At 48.6% G+C, this 16,692-nt stretch overlaps 1 protein-coding gene across 2 annotated transcripts in view; it reads right to left on the reverse strand.

Moving 5' to 3' along the window:
- lrch4 (leucine-rich repeats and calponin homology (CH) domain containing 4) overlaps positions 1-16,692 on the reverse strand; it is a 47,151-nt gene that overhangs the window by 5,549 nt on the left and 24,910 nt on the right. For both annotated transcript variants that reach the window (XM_071334076.1, XM_071334075.1), the window contains exons 2-16: positions 16,252-16,396; positions 16,033-16,162; positions 14,617-14,722; positions 11,310-11,556; positions 8,645-8,741; positions 8,308-8,422; positions 6,603-6,709; positions 6,440-6,495; positions 4,831-4,983; positions 3,617-3,688; positions 3,208-3,262; positions 1,637-1,697; positions 1,358-1,551; positions 951-1,088; positions 534-611 (exon numbers count right to left, since the gene is read on the reverse strand). In XM_071334076.1, coding sequence (XP_071190177.1) covers positions 534-611; positions 951-1,088; positions 1,358-1,551; positions 1,637-1,697; positions 3,208-3,262; positions 3,617-3,688; positions 4,831-4,983; positions 6,440-6,495; positions 6,603-6,709; positions 8,308-8,422; positions 8,645-8,741; positions 11,310-11,556; positions 14,617-14,722; positions 16,033-16,162; positions 16,252-16,396 — 1,754 coding nt within the window. The remainder of the gene's footprint in view (positions 1-533; positions 612-950; positions 1,089-1,357; positions 1,552-1,636; positions 1,698-3,207; positions 3,263-3,616; positions 3,689-4,830; positions 4,984-6,439; positions 6,496-6,602; positions 6,710-8,307; positions 8,423-8,644; positions 8,742-11,309; positions 11,557-14,616; positions 14,723-16,032; positions 16,163-16,251; positions 16,397-16,692) is intronic.

The following is a 16,692-nucleotide window of genomic DNA, read 5'->3' on the forward strand; positions in this document are numbered from 1 at the left end:
GAGAGAGATGAAGATGACAGATAACCGAGAGAGATGAAGATGACAGATAACCGAGAGAGATGACAGATGACAGATAACCGAGAGAGATGAAGATGACATATAACAGAGAGATGAAGATGACATAACAGAGAGATGAAGATGACATAACAGAGAGATGAAGATGACATAACAGAGAGATGAAGATGACATAACAGAGAGATGAAGATGACATAACAGAGAGATGAAGATGACATAACAGAGAGATGAAGATGACATAACAGAGAGATGAAGATGACATAACAGAGAGATGAAGATGACATAACAGAGAGATGAAGATGACATAACAGAGAGACACAAAGGCAAACATAATTAGCTTCAAGCACAGAAGGACAATGCAACAAGTAGCTAACAAAAACAGTTTTGTAAAGCATAACTGGATCATCTCAGAGCTGAGAAAAATACTAACATACGTGACCAAGGGGACACCATGACATGTGATGAATCACAGAAAGAACAAAAGAGGGAATAAAGGGTGGAAAGGAAAGAGTCCTTACCTCAGGGACCCCCAGCCTTCGGCAAGCAGAGATGAAGTTCTCTACGTTGAGACGACACTTGGCCGTGCTCAGCTTTGGCTGAAGAGACAGAGAGACCCAACATCAGGCAGAGTCAACTACACAAGACACACAGTCACAGTCACAGTCACACAGACAGACAGACAGACGGTCACACAGACGGTCACAGACACACACCGACAGAGTTCACAGACACACACCGACAGAGTTGACAGACACCGACAGAGTTGACAGACACCGACAGAGTTGACAGACACCGACAGAGTTGACAGACACCGACAGACAGACACATCACAACAAATACCATATTGTTAACTTTTTTGATCAAATCAAGTCCCGGCCTATTTATTTATCCTAAACTGAGTAGAATTTGACAGTAAATGTCTGGAATTGGCTTACCACTGCTGGGGAGGGAATGTGGATGATGGACACAGCGCGAGGCCGCACGTGATTGGCCAGCTGGCAGAGGACCGTTCCATTGGACAACGCCTCACCTAGATCCTCTGGCAGGACGGTCTTTAACCTCGACTCCAGAGTCTGACAGAGATGGAGGGAGAAAGAGAGATGGAGAGAGAAAGAGATAGATACAGAGAGATGGAGATAAATAAATACAACCTATATTTATTTTCCCTTTTGTACTTTTAACTATTTGCACATCATTACAACACTGTATATAGACATATGACATCTGAAATGTCTTTATTCTTGTGGAACTTGTGAGTTTTGTTTATCTATTTCACTTGCTTTGGCAATGTTGACATGTCAAAATAAAGCCTCTTAAAATTGATAGGCCGTAAAAAGCGTACCTTGCGTAGCTGTACGACATCTGGTCTCAACACGGAGCGAGACTCAGAGCGGCCTGCCTCTACCAGACTCTGTGTGGAGCCCGAGATAGAGAACTGACTCTTGACGCTGCAGCGGGACGAGGTGCGGAACAGGAAACTGTTGGGTTTCTGACTCAGGCCTGGAGGGGACGCCGCCTTGGGAGACGACGGAGCGTCTGATAAACACACACACACGTTGTGTTAACTAACATCGCCGTTGGCTGTACTAGGAGATAGGAGATGAACTGTATTGGTGTATACCTGATCGGCTAACAGAGCGCTGAACCGGTAATGTGTGAGACACTGACATCTGATCTGCACTCTGTTGAAGGAGGAGTGAGGCAATTACATGATTTACATCAGGTGTGGATTATACAGTCTGGGTGACAGTCATAGACATGATTTACATCAGGTGTGGATTATACAGTCTGGGTGACAGTCATAGACATGATTTACATCAGGTGTGGATTATATAGTCTGGGTGACAGTCAGTCATGATTTACATCAGGTGTGGATTATACAGTCTGGGTGACAGTCAGACATGATTGACATCAGGTGTGGATTATACAGTCTGGGTGACAGTCAGACATGATTTACATCAGGTGTGGATTATACAGTCTGGGTGACAGACATGATTTACATCAGGTGTGGATTATACAGTCTGGGTGACAGACATGATTTACATCAGGTGTGGATTATACAGTCTGGGTGACAGACATGATTTACATCAGGTGTGGATTATACAGTCTGGGTGACAGTCTGTCTGTGCGATCATGCGCCCCCGTCACTCGTTGGCAATGTTTGGCTTGAAAATGACAGCATGACCTGGGACCGGGCTATAGGAGGAGACGACAGACCTGGGACCGGGCTACGGGAGGAGACGACAGACCTGGGGCCGGGCTATAAGAGGAGGAGACGACAGACCTGGGACCGGGCTATAAGAGGAGGAGACGACAGACCTGGGACCGGGCTATAAGAGGAGGAGACGACAGACCTGGGGCCGGGCTATAAGAGGAGGAGACGACAGACCTGGGACCGGGCTATAAGAGGAGGAGACGACAGACCTGGGGCCGGGCTATAAGAGGAGGAGACGACAGACCTGGGGCCGGGCTATAAGAGGAGGAGACGACAGACCTGGGACCGGGCTATAGGAGGAGGAGACGACAGACCTGGGACCGGGCTATAGGAGGAGGAGACGACAGACCTGGGACCGGGCTATAGGAGGAGACGACAGACCTGGGACCGGGCTATAGGAGGAGACCACAGACCTGGGACCGGGCTATAGGAGGAGACGACAGACCTGGGACCGGGCTATAGGAGGAGGAGGCGACAGACCTGGGACCGGGCTATAGGAGGAGACGACAGACCTGGGACCGGGCTATAGGAGGAGACCACTGACCTGGGACCGGGCTATAGGAGGAGGAGACGACAGACCTGGGACCGGGCTATAGGAGGAGGAGACGACAGACCTGGGACCGGGCTATAGGAGGAGACGACAGACCTGGGACCGGGCTACAGGAGGAGACGACAGACCTGGGACCGGGCTATAGGAGGAGGAGACGACAGACCTGGGACCGGGCTATAGGAGGAGGAGACAACAGACCTGGGGCCGGGCTATAGGAGGAGACGACAGACCTGGGACCGGGCTACAGGAGGAGACGACAGACCTGGGACCGGGCTATAGGAGGAGACGACAGACCTGGGACCAGACTATGAATTATATTGCTGATACTAAATAGTAACACAAAACCCATCAAGACAAAAATAAAGTCAAAAATAAAATAAAAAAAATTGTAGAGAGATGAAAGTATAAAGAGTCATGAAAGACTGACCGCACATCGTTGTCTGAGGCCGTTGTGGGAGTGGTTGTTCTCTGGTGGACTACCACTAGGGAGAGACAGAGCACATTCAGTAAGAAAATACTCAAACTGCAAATCAGGCACCATGCACATGCATCTGCTACTAATAAACAGGAGCTTTGACAAAAGAAAGACGCCGGAAGCTTAGACAGGCAGACCAATTCTGATCTTTTACCAACTAAATTGGTCTTTTGACCAATCAGATCAGCTCTGAAAAATATCTGATGTGATTGGTGCAAAGACCAACTGCTGGAAGAAAAATCTGAATTGGGCTGCCTGACTAAATGAACATTTCACACGTCGCATGCTTCAATTCAGGCAGGAAAAGTGTTCTCTCACTTCCTGGACTAGCTTGGTTCATGTAAGATTTAAGGTCTCTTACCTCGAGCTACTTCCTGTCTGTGACATCGTCGCCACATGACTTCCTGTTTTGGCCGTTGTAATCTTCAGTAAACTGGAAGGAGATGTTTAGAAATCAGATATGAAATGGAAAGGTGGTTGTTTCCATATAGTTCCATAAGTTGTCTACAACTGCCATTTCATTCACCGTTTGAAATTGGGAAATACTCACACCATAAGTCCATCACCAAACACAAGTTGACTAGCAGCTGGTTCTTAATAGATTAGTTGTTACAATGACCTTAAAAAATATATTAACTTTAACTGGGGTGGGATTTTATTTGTTATATTTTGTTGTACCAACTCTGTTGATTGTCCTGTTTAAAAACAAAAACACTGATCACAGCTTTTTAAAGGATATGGGTTTGTGTCCAGCCTTAACACCTTCCATTGTAGAACGGATCTCTCCCCACTCTCTGACCCGTCTGCTGCTAATGGGTCCTCTCTCCCTCCCCACCCGTTGTCTCTGACCCGTCTGCTGCTACTGGGTCCTCCCTCCCCACTCTCTGACCCGTCTGCTGCTAATGGGTCCTCCCTCCCCACTCTCTGACCCGTCTGCTGCTAATGGGTCCTCCCTCCCCACTCTCTGACCCGTCTGCTGCTAATGGGTCCTCCCTCCCCACTCTCTGACCCGTCTGCTGCTAATGGGTCCTCCCTCCCCACCCGTTGTCTCTGACCCGTCTGCTGCTACTGGGTCCTCCCTCCCCACCCTCTGACCCGTCTGCTGCTACTGGTTCCTCTCTCCCCACCCGTTGTCTCTGACCCGTCTGCTGCTACTGGGTCCTCTCTCCCCACCCGTTGTCTCTGACCCGTCTGCTGCTACTGGGTCCTCCCTCCCCACTCTCTGACCCGTCTGCTGCTACTGGGTCCTCCCTCCCCACTCTCTGACCCGTCTGCTGCTACTGGGTCCTCTCTCCCCCTCTCTCCCTCCTCACCCGCTGTCTCTGGCCCATCTGCTGCTACTGGGTCCTCTCTCCCCCTCTCTCCCTCCCCACCCGTTGTCTCTGACCCGTCTGCTGCTACTGGGTCCTCTCTCCCCACCCGTCTGCTGCTACTGGGTCCTCTCTCCCCCTCTCTCCCTCCCCACCCGCTGTCTCTGACCCGTCTGCTGCTACTGGGTCCTCTCTCCCCCTCTCTCCCTCCTCACCCGCTGTCTCTGACCCGTCTGCTGCTACTGGGTCCTCTCTCCCTCCTCACCCGTTATCTCTGGCCGTGTGGTCTCTCTGCTGATGGATTCTCTCTCTCTCCTGCCAGATGAGCAGAGTACCTGGTCTCCTCCTCTCCTCCAGGGTGGGACTGGAGGGGGACGGGTGCGACAGCCCCCCTCCTACCTCCACACTGACAGTGGACCTGGGGGAGAGAGAGAGACAAGGATATGGAGAAAGAGGGTGAGCGTCTATAAAAGCACAGTGAAAGAGGGGTGGAAGGTAGGAAAAAGTCTAAATATAAAAAGGGAGTGTTGACTGAACAAACACCAAATACTGTGTGATGTCATATCGCGTGATGTCATACCGTTACACATCAACATAGCATCCTATTCAGGTGAAAGCTGGCCAGCGGTTGGTTGTAGTGGCTTGATGTCACATAAGTGTCAAATGGCCTTTTCCTCACTGTCCCAGGACTCCACCCCATAAGCCAGCGTTTCCCCAAACTCACACCAAGGGTTGCACGTTTTAGTTTTTCCTCCCCCTAACACCACTCAGCTGATTCAGATACTCAACTCATCATCAAGCTTTGATTATTTGGAGTCAGCTGTGTAGATCTAGGGGCAAACACCAGAACCTGCACCACTTGGTGTCCCCAGGACAGTTTGGGAAACCCTGCCAAAACCCTTGAACCTCTGCAGCCAACACAACAACCACAGACGGGCATGATTAATGGAGACGTCAGAACGCCATCTTTAACCACAGATACCAAAATACGTTATATTGAGATATAGAGATGTTAACTAACACATTGCAACTTCTTGACTGTATTTAATTTAAAAAATATATATAAAATGTACTCGAATGGAGGTCAAAACCTGATCTATAACCAAAGATTCCAAAAATAAATTATACTGTAAAACCATTAGATTGATTTCAAAACTCTTGACAATTTTAAATATGTAATATTGAGATAGAGAGGGGTTAACTAATACATTGCAACTTCTTTATTTAAGATGTCAAAAATGTAATAAAAAAATATATAAATGGCAAATATTTGATGGCAAGTGCTTCCGATTGGCTGGGGGGGGGGGGGGGGGGGGTGTTCCTCTGGTTGGGTCAGTCAGTGGTGTTAGTAATGGGAACCACAGTCTGTTGACTTTTCCCAGCTCCTCAAACAGTCCCTGAGAGAGGCTGACCTTGTAAAAGGCAGGGAGAGAGTGTGATCAAAAGACTATCTGTCCTTTTCAATCTGAAAACAGTGACGGGCGGTTGCTGTGTATGAGACTGTGTACACATAGCCAGCCCAGTCAAACTGTTGCAGGAACAGTCGAAAATAAAGTTGTCACCGACACACACATACATCGCGATCACACACCCTTGTTGTTACATGGCTGAGAGTGAAGTATCCTTGTGCAGTATCAATGGTCTGTGTGTGTGTGTGTGTGTGTGTGTGCCACAGGAGGCTGGTGAGGGTAGGACAGCTCATAATAAAATCCGGAACGGAGTAAATGGAACGGCATGAAACACCTGGAAACCATGGAAACCATGTGTTTGATGTTGCTGATATCATTCCACTGATTCCACTCCAGTCATTACCACGAGCCTGTCCTCCCCAATTAAGGGGCCACCAACCTCCTGTGTGTGTGTGTGCGTCTCACCTGCTTCTAGAAGAGTCTTGTGTTTGGGGTGGTGGTGAGGATTCCTCTGCGTTCTCCTGCGAACGCCACCATGTCGTTGTTAGATACTGCTCTCCATAAGATGTTTATAAAAACACACGTAAAATAAAGACTGTATAAGCGTTCATAAAGGTGTCCTCCTAACCTGCGGGGGCGCTGTGAGGGGGGGAGTGGGACGATTCGTCCTGCAGTCTTCTTTCTCCTCGGTGACGCTGCGGTCTATGAAATCCACCTGCTTGGCCTCTCCAGTCACTGTGAAAACCAAGAGAGGAAAGAGGAGGAGTGGGGAGAGATATTACAGACTGTCAAATAACATTAGAGAATGTCTGAGGATATGACCAAGATTTAGAAGAACAAAGCGCTGTCTGTCTCTATTCCTGTTTTGTTACAGTAAGCATGTCCCTTTCCTCAGTGAGTGTGCTTATGGGGAGGCAGGTAGCCTAGTGGTTAGAGCGTTGGGCCAGTAACCGAAAAGGTTGCTGGATCGAATCCCCGAGTTGACAAGGTAAATGTCTGTCGCTCTGCCCCTGAGCAAGGCAGTTAACCCACTGTTCCCCGGGCCCTGAGCAAGGCAGTTAACCCACTGTTCCCACAGTGTCTCCTGACCCCTCCTGTCTCAGCCTCCAGTATTTATGCTGCAGTAGTTTGTGTCGGGGGGCTAGGGCCAGTTGGTCTTATCCAGTGTCCTGTGTGAATTTAGGTATGCTCTCTCTAATTCTCTCCTTCTCTCTTTCTTTCTCTCTCTCGGAGGACCTGAGCCCTAGGACCATACGTCAGGACTACTGGGCATGATGACTCCTTGCTGTCCCCAGTCCGCCTGGCCTTGCTGCTGTCCCAGTTTCAACTGTTCTGCCTGCGGTTATGGAACCCCTACCTGTCCCAGACCTGCTGTTTTCAACTCTTAATGATCGGCTATGAAAAGCCAACTGACATTTATTCCTGATTATTATTTGACCATGCTTGTCATTTATGAACATTTTGAATATCTTGGCCATGTTCTGTTATAATCTCCACCCGGCACAGCCAGAAGAGGACTGGCCCACCCCTCATAGCCTGGTTCCTCTCTAGGTTTCTTCCTAGGTTTTGGCCTTTCTAGGGAGTTTTTCCTAGCCACCGTGCTTCTACACCTGCATTGCTTGCTGTTTGGGGTTTTAGGCTGGGTTTCTGTACAGCACTTCGAGATATTAGCTGATGTACGAAGGGCTATATAAAATAAACTTGATTGATTGATTGATTCCCCGGGCCCTGAGCAAGGCAGTTAACCCACTGTTCCTCGGGCCCCGAGCAAGGCAGTTAACCCACTGTTCCCCGGGCCCCGAGCAAGGCAGTTAACCCACCGTTCCCCGGGTGCTGAAGACGTGGACATCGATTAAGTCAGCCCCTCCCCCACCGCACCTCTCTGATTCAGAGGGGTTGGGTTAAATGCGGAAGACACATTTCAGTTGAAAACATTTCAGTTGAACAATAAAATTGTCATGGTTTTGAAGGGTGTATCAATGCTGTGAATCTTGATTAGAGGACATTAATCACTAGATAGCATCACTAGATAGCATCACAAGGAGACCAGTCAGAAATAAAACCCATTGATTCTCCAGTGACTGTATTTTAGCCCATTTTCCCCCAGACACAGATTTTAAAATGGAGAATCTCCATTCAGAAAGCTTTGCAGTCCAGGAGTAATAGCTAAATCTGTGTCTGAGAAGGTGGCCCGTAATGTCTAAATGGTTGTAAGGGAGTTAGTGCTTGGCTGGAAGAAAAGCCTGTATCTCTGCCCGGACCAGGGTGTGTGACTAACTGATGTTATAACGTGTGATAGTTTTAAAGGGGGTTAGTTAGAGCCCACTGCTCACCCGTGTCTGGGGTCTCTGTGAGGGAAGAGTCGTCCTCCACCTCTTCCTCCAGGTTTCTCTGGTCTCTGGTGAGCTCAGCAATACGCAGGGAGCGCTCCGAGAAGTCATCCGCAGACTGGACACACAGAAAGGGAAGGAGAAAGTGGGAAAAGTAGGTCTGACACATTTCACCTTTTGTAAGGTTTAAGACATTTGTAAGAAAACGTCTACTTGATTTAGGTCAATCATTACGACAGATGGTAGGGCCACTGTTCTTCACGCAAGGTAGACACACACACACACACAAATAATTGCAAGATAGTAACACCACAAATGAACTCTGTTTTGGTTGTCTCACCTCGTTCCCAGACCATCTCTTGCTGCCGCTGTCCACACTGTTGAAGCCAGAGTCCAAACCTCCATACTGACCTGAGAACAGCTCATGGTCCGACAGACTGCCGGGAGACATGAAAACCACACAAACACACACATCAGTATTCAGCACACACTCCACACACTGGTGATGCGTGGGTTGACTCAAAAACCCACAGTCCCCGTGGTTATATCCGTGGGTGGCGTGCGGTTTGAATAAAAAAAACAGAATGCATTAAAAAAAATCCATAAATGTATAACACTTGTGCAATTCATATCTACTGTATATACAGTGAGGTTTTTCCCTTCGTTATCTGTATCTGACATTGCTGTTTAAGCCTAAGCTTTAGGGCTGCCTGAAACCTGGCACAGTGGACTTATGTTTCTCAACAGTGCTGCAAGCGAAAGACAAAGTAGGAGATTACAGCCTCATAGCTGGACAACGAGTACTTTGATTATCCAGACTTTGTTACGTTATAGACTATTTCTTTACTAAGCCGATCTTATTATTATTATTATTTTTTTTCATTCAATATTTAATTTAATTTATATGCAGGTAAAAAGGCTATTAGCCACCACAGGCAGTCGGCCTCGTTTCTCATTTATTTTGGTTTCAGCAGAACCACAGGCTCAATAAGCCTTTTCAAATGAATAGGCCCTAGATGCTCAAGAAAAACGTACTTGTTCAATACATTATTCAAGGGTAGTAGCCTAATTGTACAGTGTATTTTCATAAAAGCATACGCAAGATGTCAGTTCAGGTTTATTGTTTGACATTTTTTTGTTCAGAAAAAACATTTAGCTACTGTTCGCAATAGGCATAAATACTCAATAAAATATTGAAGAAAAATGTCATTGTTCAGTAAATGTTCAAGAGGAAAAGGGAACTGTGTGGTACATGTACTTTACTATGGGGCGAGGGTCGGGTACGGTACTTTACTATGGGGCGAGGGTCGGGTACGGTACTTTACTATGGGGCGAGGGTCGGGTACGGTACTTTACTATGGGGCGAGGGTCGGGTACGGTACTTTACTATGGGGCGAGGGTCGGGTACGGTACTTTACTATGGGTGAGGGTTAGGCTAATATTATTTCTTATATTGACTCAGCAGCTGTACAAGCCGGTAGGCCTCGGTAGTCAGCGGCTGTACAAGCCGGTAGGCCTCGGTAGTCAGCGGCTGTACAAGCCGGTAGGCCTCGGTAGTCAGCGGCTGTACAAGCCGGTAGGCCTCGGTAGTCAGCGGCTGTACAAGCCGGTAGGCCTCGGTAGTCAGCGGCTGTACAAGCCGGTAGGCCTCGGTAGTCAGCGGCTGTACAAGCCGGTAGGCCTCGGTAGTCAGCGGCTGTACAAGCCGGTAGGCCTCGGTAGTCAGCGGCTGTACAAGCCGGTAGGCCTCGGTAGTCAGCGGCTGTACAAGCCGGTAGGCCTCGGTAGTCAGCGGCTGTACAAGCCGGTAGGCCTCGGTAGTCAGCGGCTGTACAAGCCGGTAGGCCTCGGTAGTCAGCGGCTGTACAAGCCGGTAGGCCTCGGTAGTCAGCGGCTGTACAAGCCGGTAGGCCTCGGTAGTCAGCGGCTGTACAAGCCGGTAGGCCTCGGTAGTCAGCGGCTGTACAAGCCGGTAGGCCTCGGTAGTCAGCGGCTGTACAAGCCGGTAGGCCTCGGTAGTCAGCGGCTGTACAAGCCGGTAGGCCTCGGTAGTCAGCGGCTGTACAAGCCGGTAGGCCTCGGTAGTCAGCGGCTGTACAAGCCGGTAGGCCTCGGTAGTCAGCGGCTGTACAAGCCGGTAGGCCTCGGTAGTCAGCGGCTGTACAAGCCGGTAGGCCTCGGTAGTCAGCGGCTGTACAAGCCGGTAGGCCTCGGTAGTCAGCGGCTGTACAAGCCGGTAGGCCTCGGTAGTCAGCGGCTGTACAAGCCGGTAGGCCTCGGTAGTCAGCGGCTGTACAAGCCGGTAGGCCTCGGTAGTCAGCGGCTGTACAAGCCGGTAGGCCTCGGTAGTCAGCGGCTGTACAAGCCGGTAGGCCTCGGTAGTCAGCGGCTGTACAAGCCGGTAGGCCTCGGTAGTCAGCGGCTGTACAAGCCGGTAGGCCTCGGTAGTCAGCGGCTGTACAAGCCGGTAGGCCTCGGTAGTCAGCGGCTGTACAAGCCGGTACTGATCTGTTATTATTCATTGACCTATTTTTTTCTCCATGTGATTCCTCTGCTGTCTCCCTCCCTCCTCTCATCATGTAATTAACTGTTACATTAAAAAGGTACCAAAGTAAAGATTATTAGATCAACTCTATATCCTCTCCTCCTCTTTCAAAAGCTATTAAACCCTGTAGGTGTCAGGGCTCTCTGCCCTCCCTCTCCACTCTCACTCTCCTCCTCCTCCTCTCACCAGCTATTAAACCCTGTAGGTGTCAGGGCTCTCTGCCCTCCCTCTCCACTCTCACTCTCCTCCTCCTCTCACCAGCTATTAAACCCTGTAGGTGTCAGGGCTCTCTCCCATCCCTCTCCTCTCTCACTCTCCTCCTCCACTCACCAGCTATTAAACCCTGTAGGTGTCAGGGCTCTCTCCCCTCTCTCACTCTCCTCCTCCTCTCACCAGCTATTAAACCCTGTAGGTCTCAGGGCTCTCTCCCCTCTCCTACTCTCCACTCTCCTCCTCTCACCAGCTATTAAATCCTGTAGGTCTCAGGGCTCTCTCCAGCTCCTCCTGGCTCCTCTTGCAGGCCACAATGTTGAGGAACTTGAAGATGTGGTACTTCCCCTTAGAGCAGATCTGGGCAGGCGGTTGCTGCAGGGGGTTGTTGTCCAAGACTATGGTCTGGAGTTGACGCAGGTGGCGGTAACACACGGGCACGTGGGAGATGTGGTTACAGGAGACGTCTAACCGGACCAGGGGTAACTCGGACAACTCTGAGAGGTAGAGAGAGAGGTAGAGAGAGGTAGAGAGAGGGGTGGTGAGTTTAGTATCGAGATGATATTTAATCATCATGGAAATGACTATCTTGGGAAATAATAAAATGCACTTTTGTCAATATCAATTCAATGTTTTGATAGCCTTGAGGGGGAAGGGGGACTTTTATTTAAACTATGATTTTATTCAATTCAAATAAAGGCCTGAATGATCTTTTGTCAAACCGTGTTGACTCAAATGGAGTTGCTACAGGGGTTGTAACCTATGTTATGTTGTTTTGAGAAGCTGGAGGTCGGAGAAGAGCTCAGGACAGGATTAGTGTGTGGAGGGATGCTATGAGGCCAGAGCTATCCTGGTAAACGTACAGATCATACGGTCACAGGCAGCTGGCTTGTTTTCGCTGGGGGATTTCACTGCTGTTTGTTTACAAGTACTGTATGGTTTTGTTTGGGGTAAAATGATCTGGTAATAGTACTTAAGACCTATATCTCTGAGGTAGTCTGGTCTGTTTGACAACAGGGTCAGAGAAGAGACATTAGTGTTCGTAGAGTGTCAACATCTGGGTTAGAAACAGTTGGACTTAAGCCTAATTTATACACTATACACACAAAAGTACGTGGACACCCCTTTAAAATTAGTGGATTTGGCTATTTCAGCCCCAACCGTTGCTGACACGTGTATAAAAAAAGAATTTAAAAAAAATCGAGCACATCGCCATGCAATCTCCATAGACAAACAGTGGCGGTAGAATGGCCCTTACTGAAGAGCTCAGTGACATTCAACGTAGCACCGTCACAGGATGCCACCTTTCCAACAAGTCAGCTGGTCAAATTTCTGCCCTGTTAGAGCTGCCCTGGTGAACTGTAAGTGCTGGTATTGTGAAGTGAAAAACCGTCTAGTAGCAACAACGGCTCAACCGCGAAGTGGTGGGCCACACAAGTTCACAGAACAGGACCGCCGAGTGCTGAAGCGTGTAAAAATCATCTGTCCTCGTTTGCAACACTCACTACCAAGTTTCAAACTGCCTCTGGAAGCAACGTCAGCACAAGAACTGTTCGTCGGGAGATTCATGAAATGGGTTTCCATGGCACTACAGCATACAATGTCATTCTAGATGATTCTGTGCTACCAACTTTGTGGCAACAGTTTGGAGAAGGCCCTTTCCTGTTTCAGCATGACAATGCCACCGTGCACAAAGCGAGATTGGTTTGGAAGAACTCGACTGGCCTGCACAGAGCCCTGAATTCAACCCCATCGAACAACAGGCCTAAATCGCCAAACATCAGTGCCCGACCACACTAATGCTCTTGTGGCTGAATGGAAGCAAGTCCCTGCAGCAATGTTCAGTCATCTAGTGGAAAGCCTTCCCAGAAGAGTGGAGGCTGTTATAGCAGCAATGTTCAGTCATCTAGTGGAAAGCCTTCCCAGAAGAGTGGAGGCTGTTATAGCAGCAATGTTCAGTCATCTAGTGGAAAGCATTCCCAGAAGAATGGACGCTGTTATAGCAGCAATGTTCAGTCATCTAGTGGAAAGCCTTCCCAGAAGAATGGACGCTGTTATAGCAGCAAAAGGGTGGGGACAAACTCCATATTAATTCACATGATTTTAGAATGAGATGTTTGACAAGCAGGTGTCGAGATACACCACGTGACCAAAAGTATCATGTGCAGTACGCAACACAACAACACATAGCGGCACCATAATCACCATTTTGCATGGTTGTGTAGCCAAAATATTCAGATGTGTACAGTTCCACAATTCGACAAGTAAATAGGATCACTATTTTGCTTTTGGGTTCCTGCATTGCGTGGTACGGTATAAATGAGGTTTTATATAGGGAAGAACAGATGACAGTCTCATTGGTGCATTACAGACAGGTCCAGGATCTAGTGCTAGGGTCAATAATAAGATTAGGTACCAAAGTAGCTTAGTGGTATAGAGGGATAAAGCTGTAGAGGGCAGGGACACGTTGACACACAGAGAGTCGGGGTAACAACCCCTAGTGCGGTCGAGGGTAAACTGCAGCCAAATTGCTTTAGAAATAAAATAAAATACAGATTATAATTTTGGGATAATATACAAACATTTTTGATAAATATAAATTAGAAAAACAACATTTTATAGAGTAAATGTATTATTGGTTTCTTATCATTTTGATAAGAGATGAATTGAAGGTTATTTGTCGATGTAACAATGTACAGATTGTAAAGGTATAATCCACGAATTCCTATGATTAATAAACGTTAAACACTAATATTGTGAAAACAATCTTTTCTGTGAACAAGGTTGGTAGCGACACGCTGAAATTGTTGTGGAGCTCTTTTGTTGCTCAAGTCAACTAGAAAACCCACGATGCAATGTTCTCCCTCTAGGATAGCTGGCTAGCTAGCTACACACAATAATACCAAAGTCAATATCAGCATGTGAAGTAGCTAGTTAGCGGTAAACAAACTGCCCTATCCATTTAGGAATCTCTCACAGAGTTCGAACTTTCAGTTCACCTCTGTCCAGAGCGATGCAGTGTACGTTGCTATGACAACAGCCCTTTCCCACAGACACACAGGGCGCATTGCGAGATAATAATTTTGTACGCTGTTTAGATTGACCACGTCTAAGCTAAATATATAATTTTGTCATGACGATATATTTAAAAAAAACAGATGGATGTTTTCTATACAAGTACGGCCATACCATCTATTGGCTGATGTGGAGATCTGGACTGGAGGTAACCGTTTTAAAAAGCTTTATGAAATGTGATCGTGTATTACCCCTCATCTCCAGTGACGAGAACCATGTGGCTATGACGCGTTCCTTCAGGATTTCCTGATTTCACTGACGGACCACTTAGAAGTGAAATCACGGCGGGGGAGAATTGTTATTTTACCCACTGAGAGACGATCGGCTTCTCACCAAATTGATATGACTTATGATTATATATTTTTTCTGGGGGGTGGACTATCCCTTTAAGATCGTGCTGAAAAAGTTTGAATACCACTGGTATATTAAGGTGTACGTAGGGGTCAAAAGGTCAGGTGTGTGTGTGTGTGTGTGTCTCTCACCCTCTGGCAGCGTGGTGAGCTGGTTCCGCCTCAAGTTGAGGTCTCTCAGACACTCCAACTGACCCAACTCCACAGGCAAACACTGCAGGCCATTACAACTCACATCCTACAGGACAGAAGAAAACCAATTCATCAAAAGTTACTAACGGCAACCCAGGCCTTGGCTATACCCCAAAGACTATGCAAGAAAGAAGGTAAAGAGAAAGAACGTGAGAGAGAGAAGGTAAAGAAGGGAAAAGGGGCGATAGGTCAGAGGGGAGATGCAGTATGTTAGAAATATGGGTGGTGGGAGGGAAGGACAGACAGGACTGTGAGCCAGCCAGTGAGGGTAGAGAGCGTAAAGATAGCCAGCCAGGACAGCGAGAGAGAGGAAGACAGCGAGAGAGAGGAAGACAACGAGAGAGAGGAAGACAGCGAGAGAGAGGAAGACAGCGAGAGAGAGGAAGACAGACAGGACTTGTAAGATGAAGAGCGAGACAGACAGGACTGAGCCAGCCATTGAGGGTAGAGAGAGGAAAGATAGACGACAGGACAGAGAAGAGGGGAACAGATAGAGAACCTAAAGTAAACATGACCAGAGTAACAGACTGTAAGAGAGATAACTAGAGCAGAGAGAGAGACATAGTGACAGATACCTAGAGAAAACAGACAGCCCTGTGCAGTGGGCAGTGGGTAACCTGAGGCAGTGGGTCACCTGAAGAGGTGGGTAACCTGAGGCAGTGGGGAAGTGGGTAACCTGAAGAGGTGGGTAACCTGAGGCAGTGGGGAACCTGAGGCAGTGGGGAAGTGGGGAACCTGAGGCAGTGGGGAAGTGGGTAACCTGAGGCAGTGGGCAACCTGAGGCAGTGGGGAAGTGGGTAACCTGAGGCAGTGGGGAAGTGGGGCAGTGGGTAACCTGAGGCAGTGGGGAAGTGGGGCAGTGGGCAACCTGAGGCAGTGGGGAAGTGGGTAACCTGAGGCAGTGGGCAACCTGAGGCAGTGGGGAAGTGGGTAACCTGAGGCAGTGGGGAAGTGGGGCAGTGGGCAACCTGAGGCAGTGGGCAACCTGAGGCAGTGGGCCACCTGAGGCAGTGGGCCACCTGAGGCAGTGGGCCACCTGAGGCAGTGGGCCACCTGAGGCAGTAGGTCAGAGGGCAACCTGAGGCAGTGGGCAACCTGAGGCAGTGGGCAACCTGGGTAGTGGGTCAGAGGGCAACCTGAGGCAGTGGGGTAGTGGGTATCCTGAGGTGTGGGCAACCTAAGGCAGTGGGTAACCTGAGGTAGTGGGTATCCTGAGGTGTGGGCAACCTGAGGCAGTGGGGAAGTGGGTAACCTGAGGCAGTGGGTCAGAGGGCAACCTGAGGCAGTGGGTCAGAGGGCAACCTGAGGCAGTGGGTCAGAGGGCAACCTGAGGTGTGGGTGTGTATTACTACGTACCAGCTGTCGGAGGTGTGTGAGGGTATGTATGGAGGTGGGCAGGGCCGACAGCTTGTTGTTGCTGACGATCAGGACTCTCAGGAGGGGGAGCTGACACATCGAGGGGGGCAGGCTGGAGAGGAGGTTACGGCTGCAAGGACGGACACACACAGATCAATTATGAATAGCAATACACGGACGTGCAGGCAACTGAAGGAGTGCAAGGAAAAGGGATGTTACCTGAGGTTGAGGTAGGTGAGAGCCTGTAGGTGACAGAGGTCGGGGGTGAGGGAGCGAACACAGTTGTGGTACAAGCTGAGCGACTCCAAGGAGATGAACTGGCACAGCTCCTCTGGCAGCTCGCACAGACGGTTCTTAGAAAGGTCTGAAACAAGAAGGACCAATCACAGTCAATAACACTGGTATAAATCGACAACGGCAACCAATCACAGTCAATAATATTGCCATGAGAAACAAAACAAAAAAGTCACGATCAATGATACTGTTATTAGAGACAAAGAGAACCAATCACAGTCAATAATATTGCCATGAGAAACAAAAAAGGACCAATCACACATCAATGATACTGACATGAGACAAAGGATCAATTAATTGAACGGCTCGTCAGACCAGCACACAGCAACACACACACACACACACACACAGCAACACACACACACG

The sequence above is a fragment of the Salvelinus alpinus genome, chromosome 11 (assembly GCF_045679555.1).
Source record: "Salvelinus alpinus chromosome 11, SLU_Salpinus.1, whole genome shotgun sequence".
Lineage (NCBI taxonomy): Eukaryota > Metazoa > Chordata > Actinopteri > Salmoniformes > Salmonidae > Salvelinus > Salvelinus alpinus.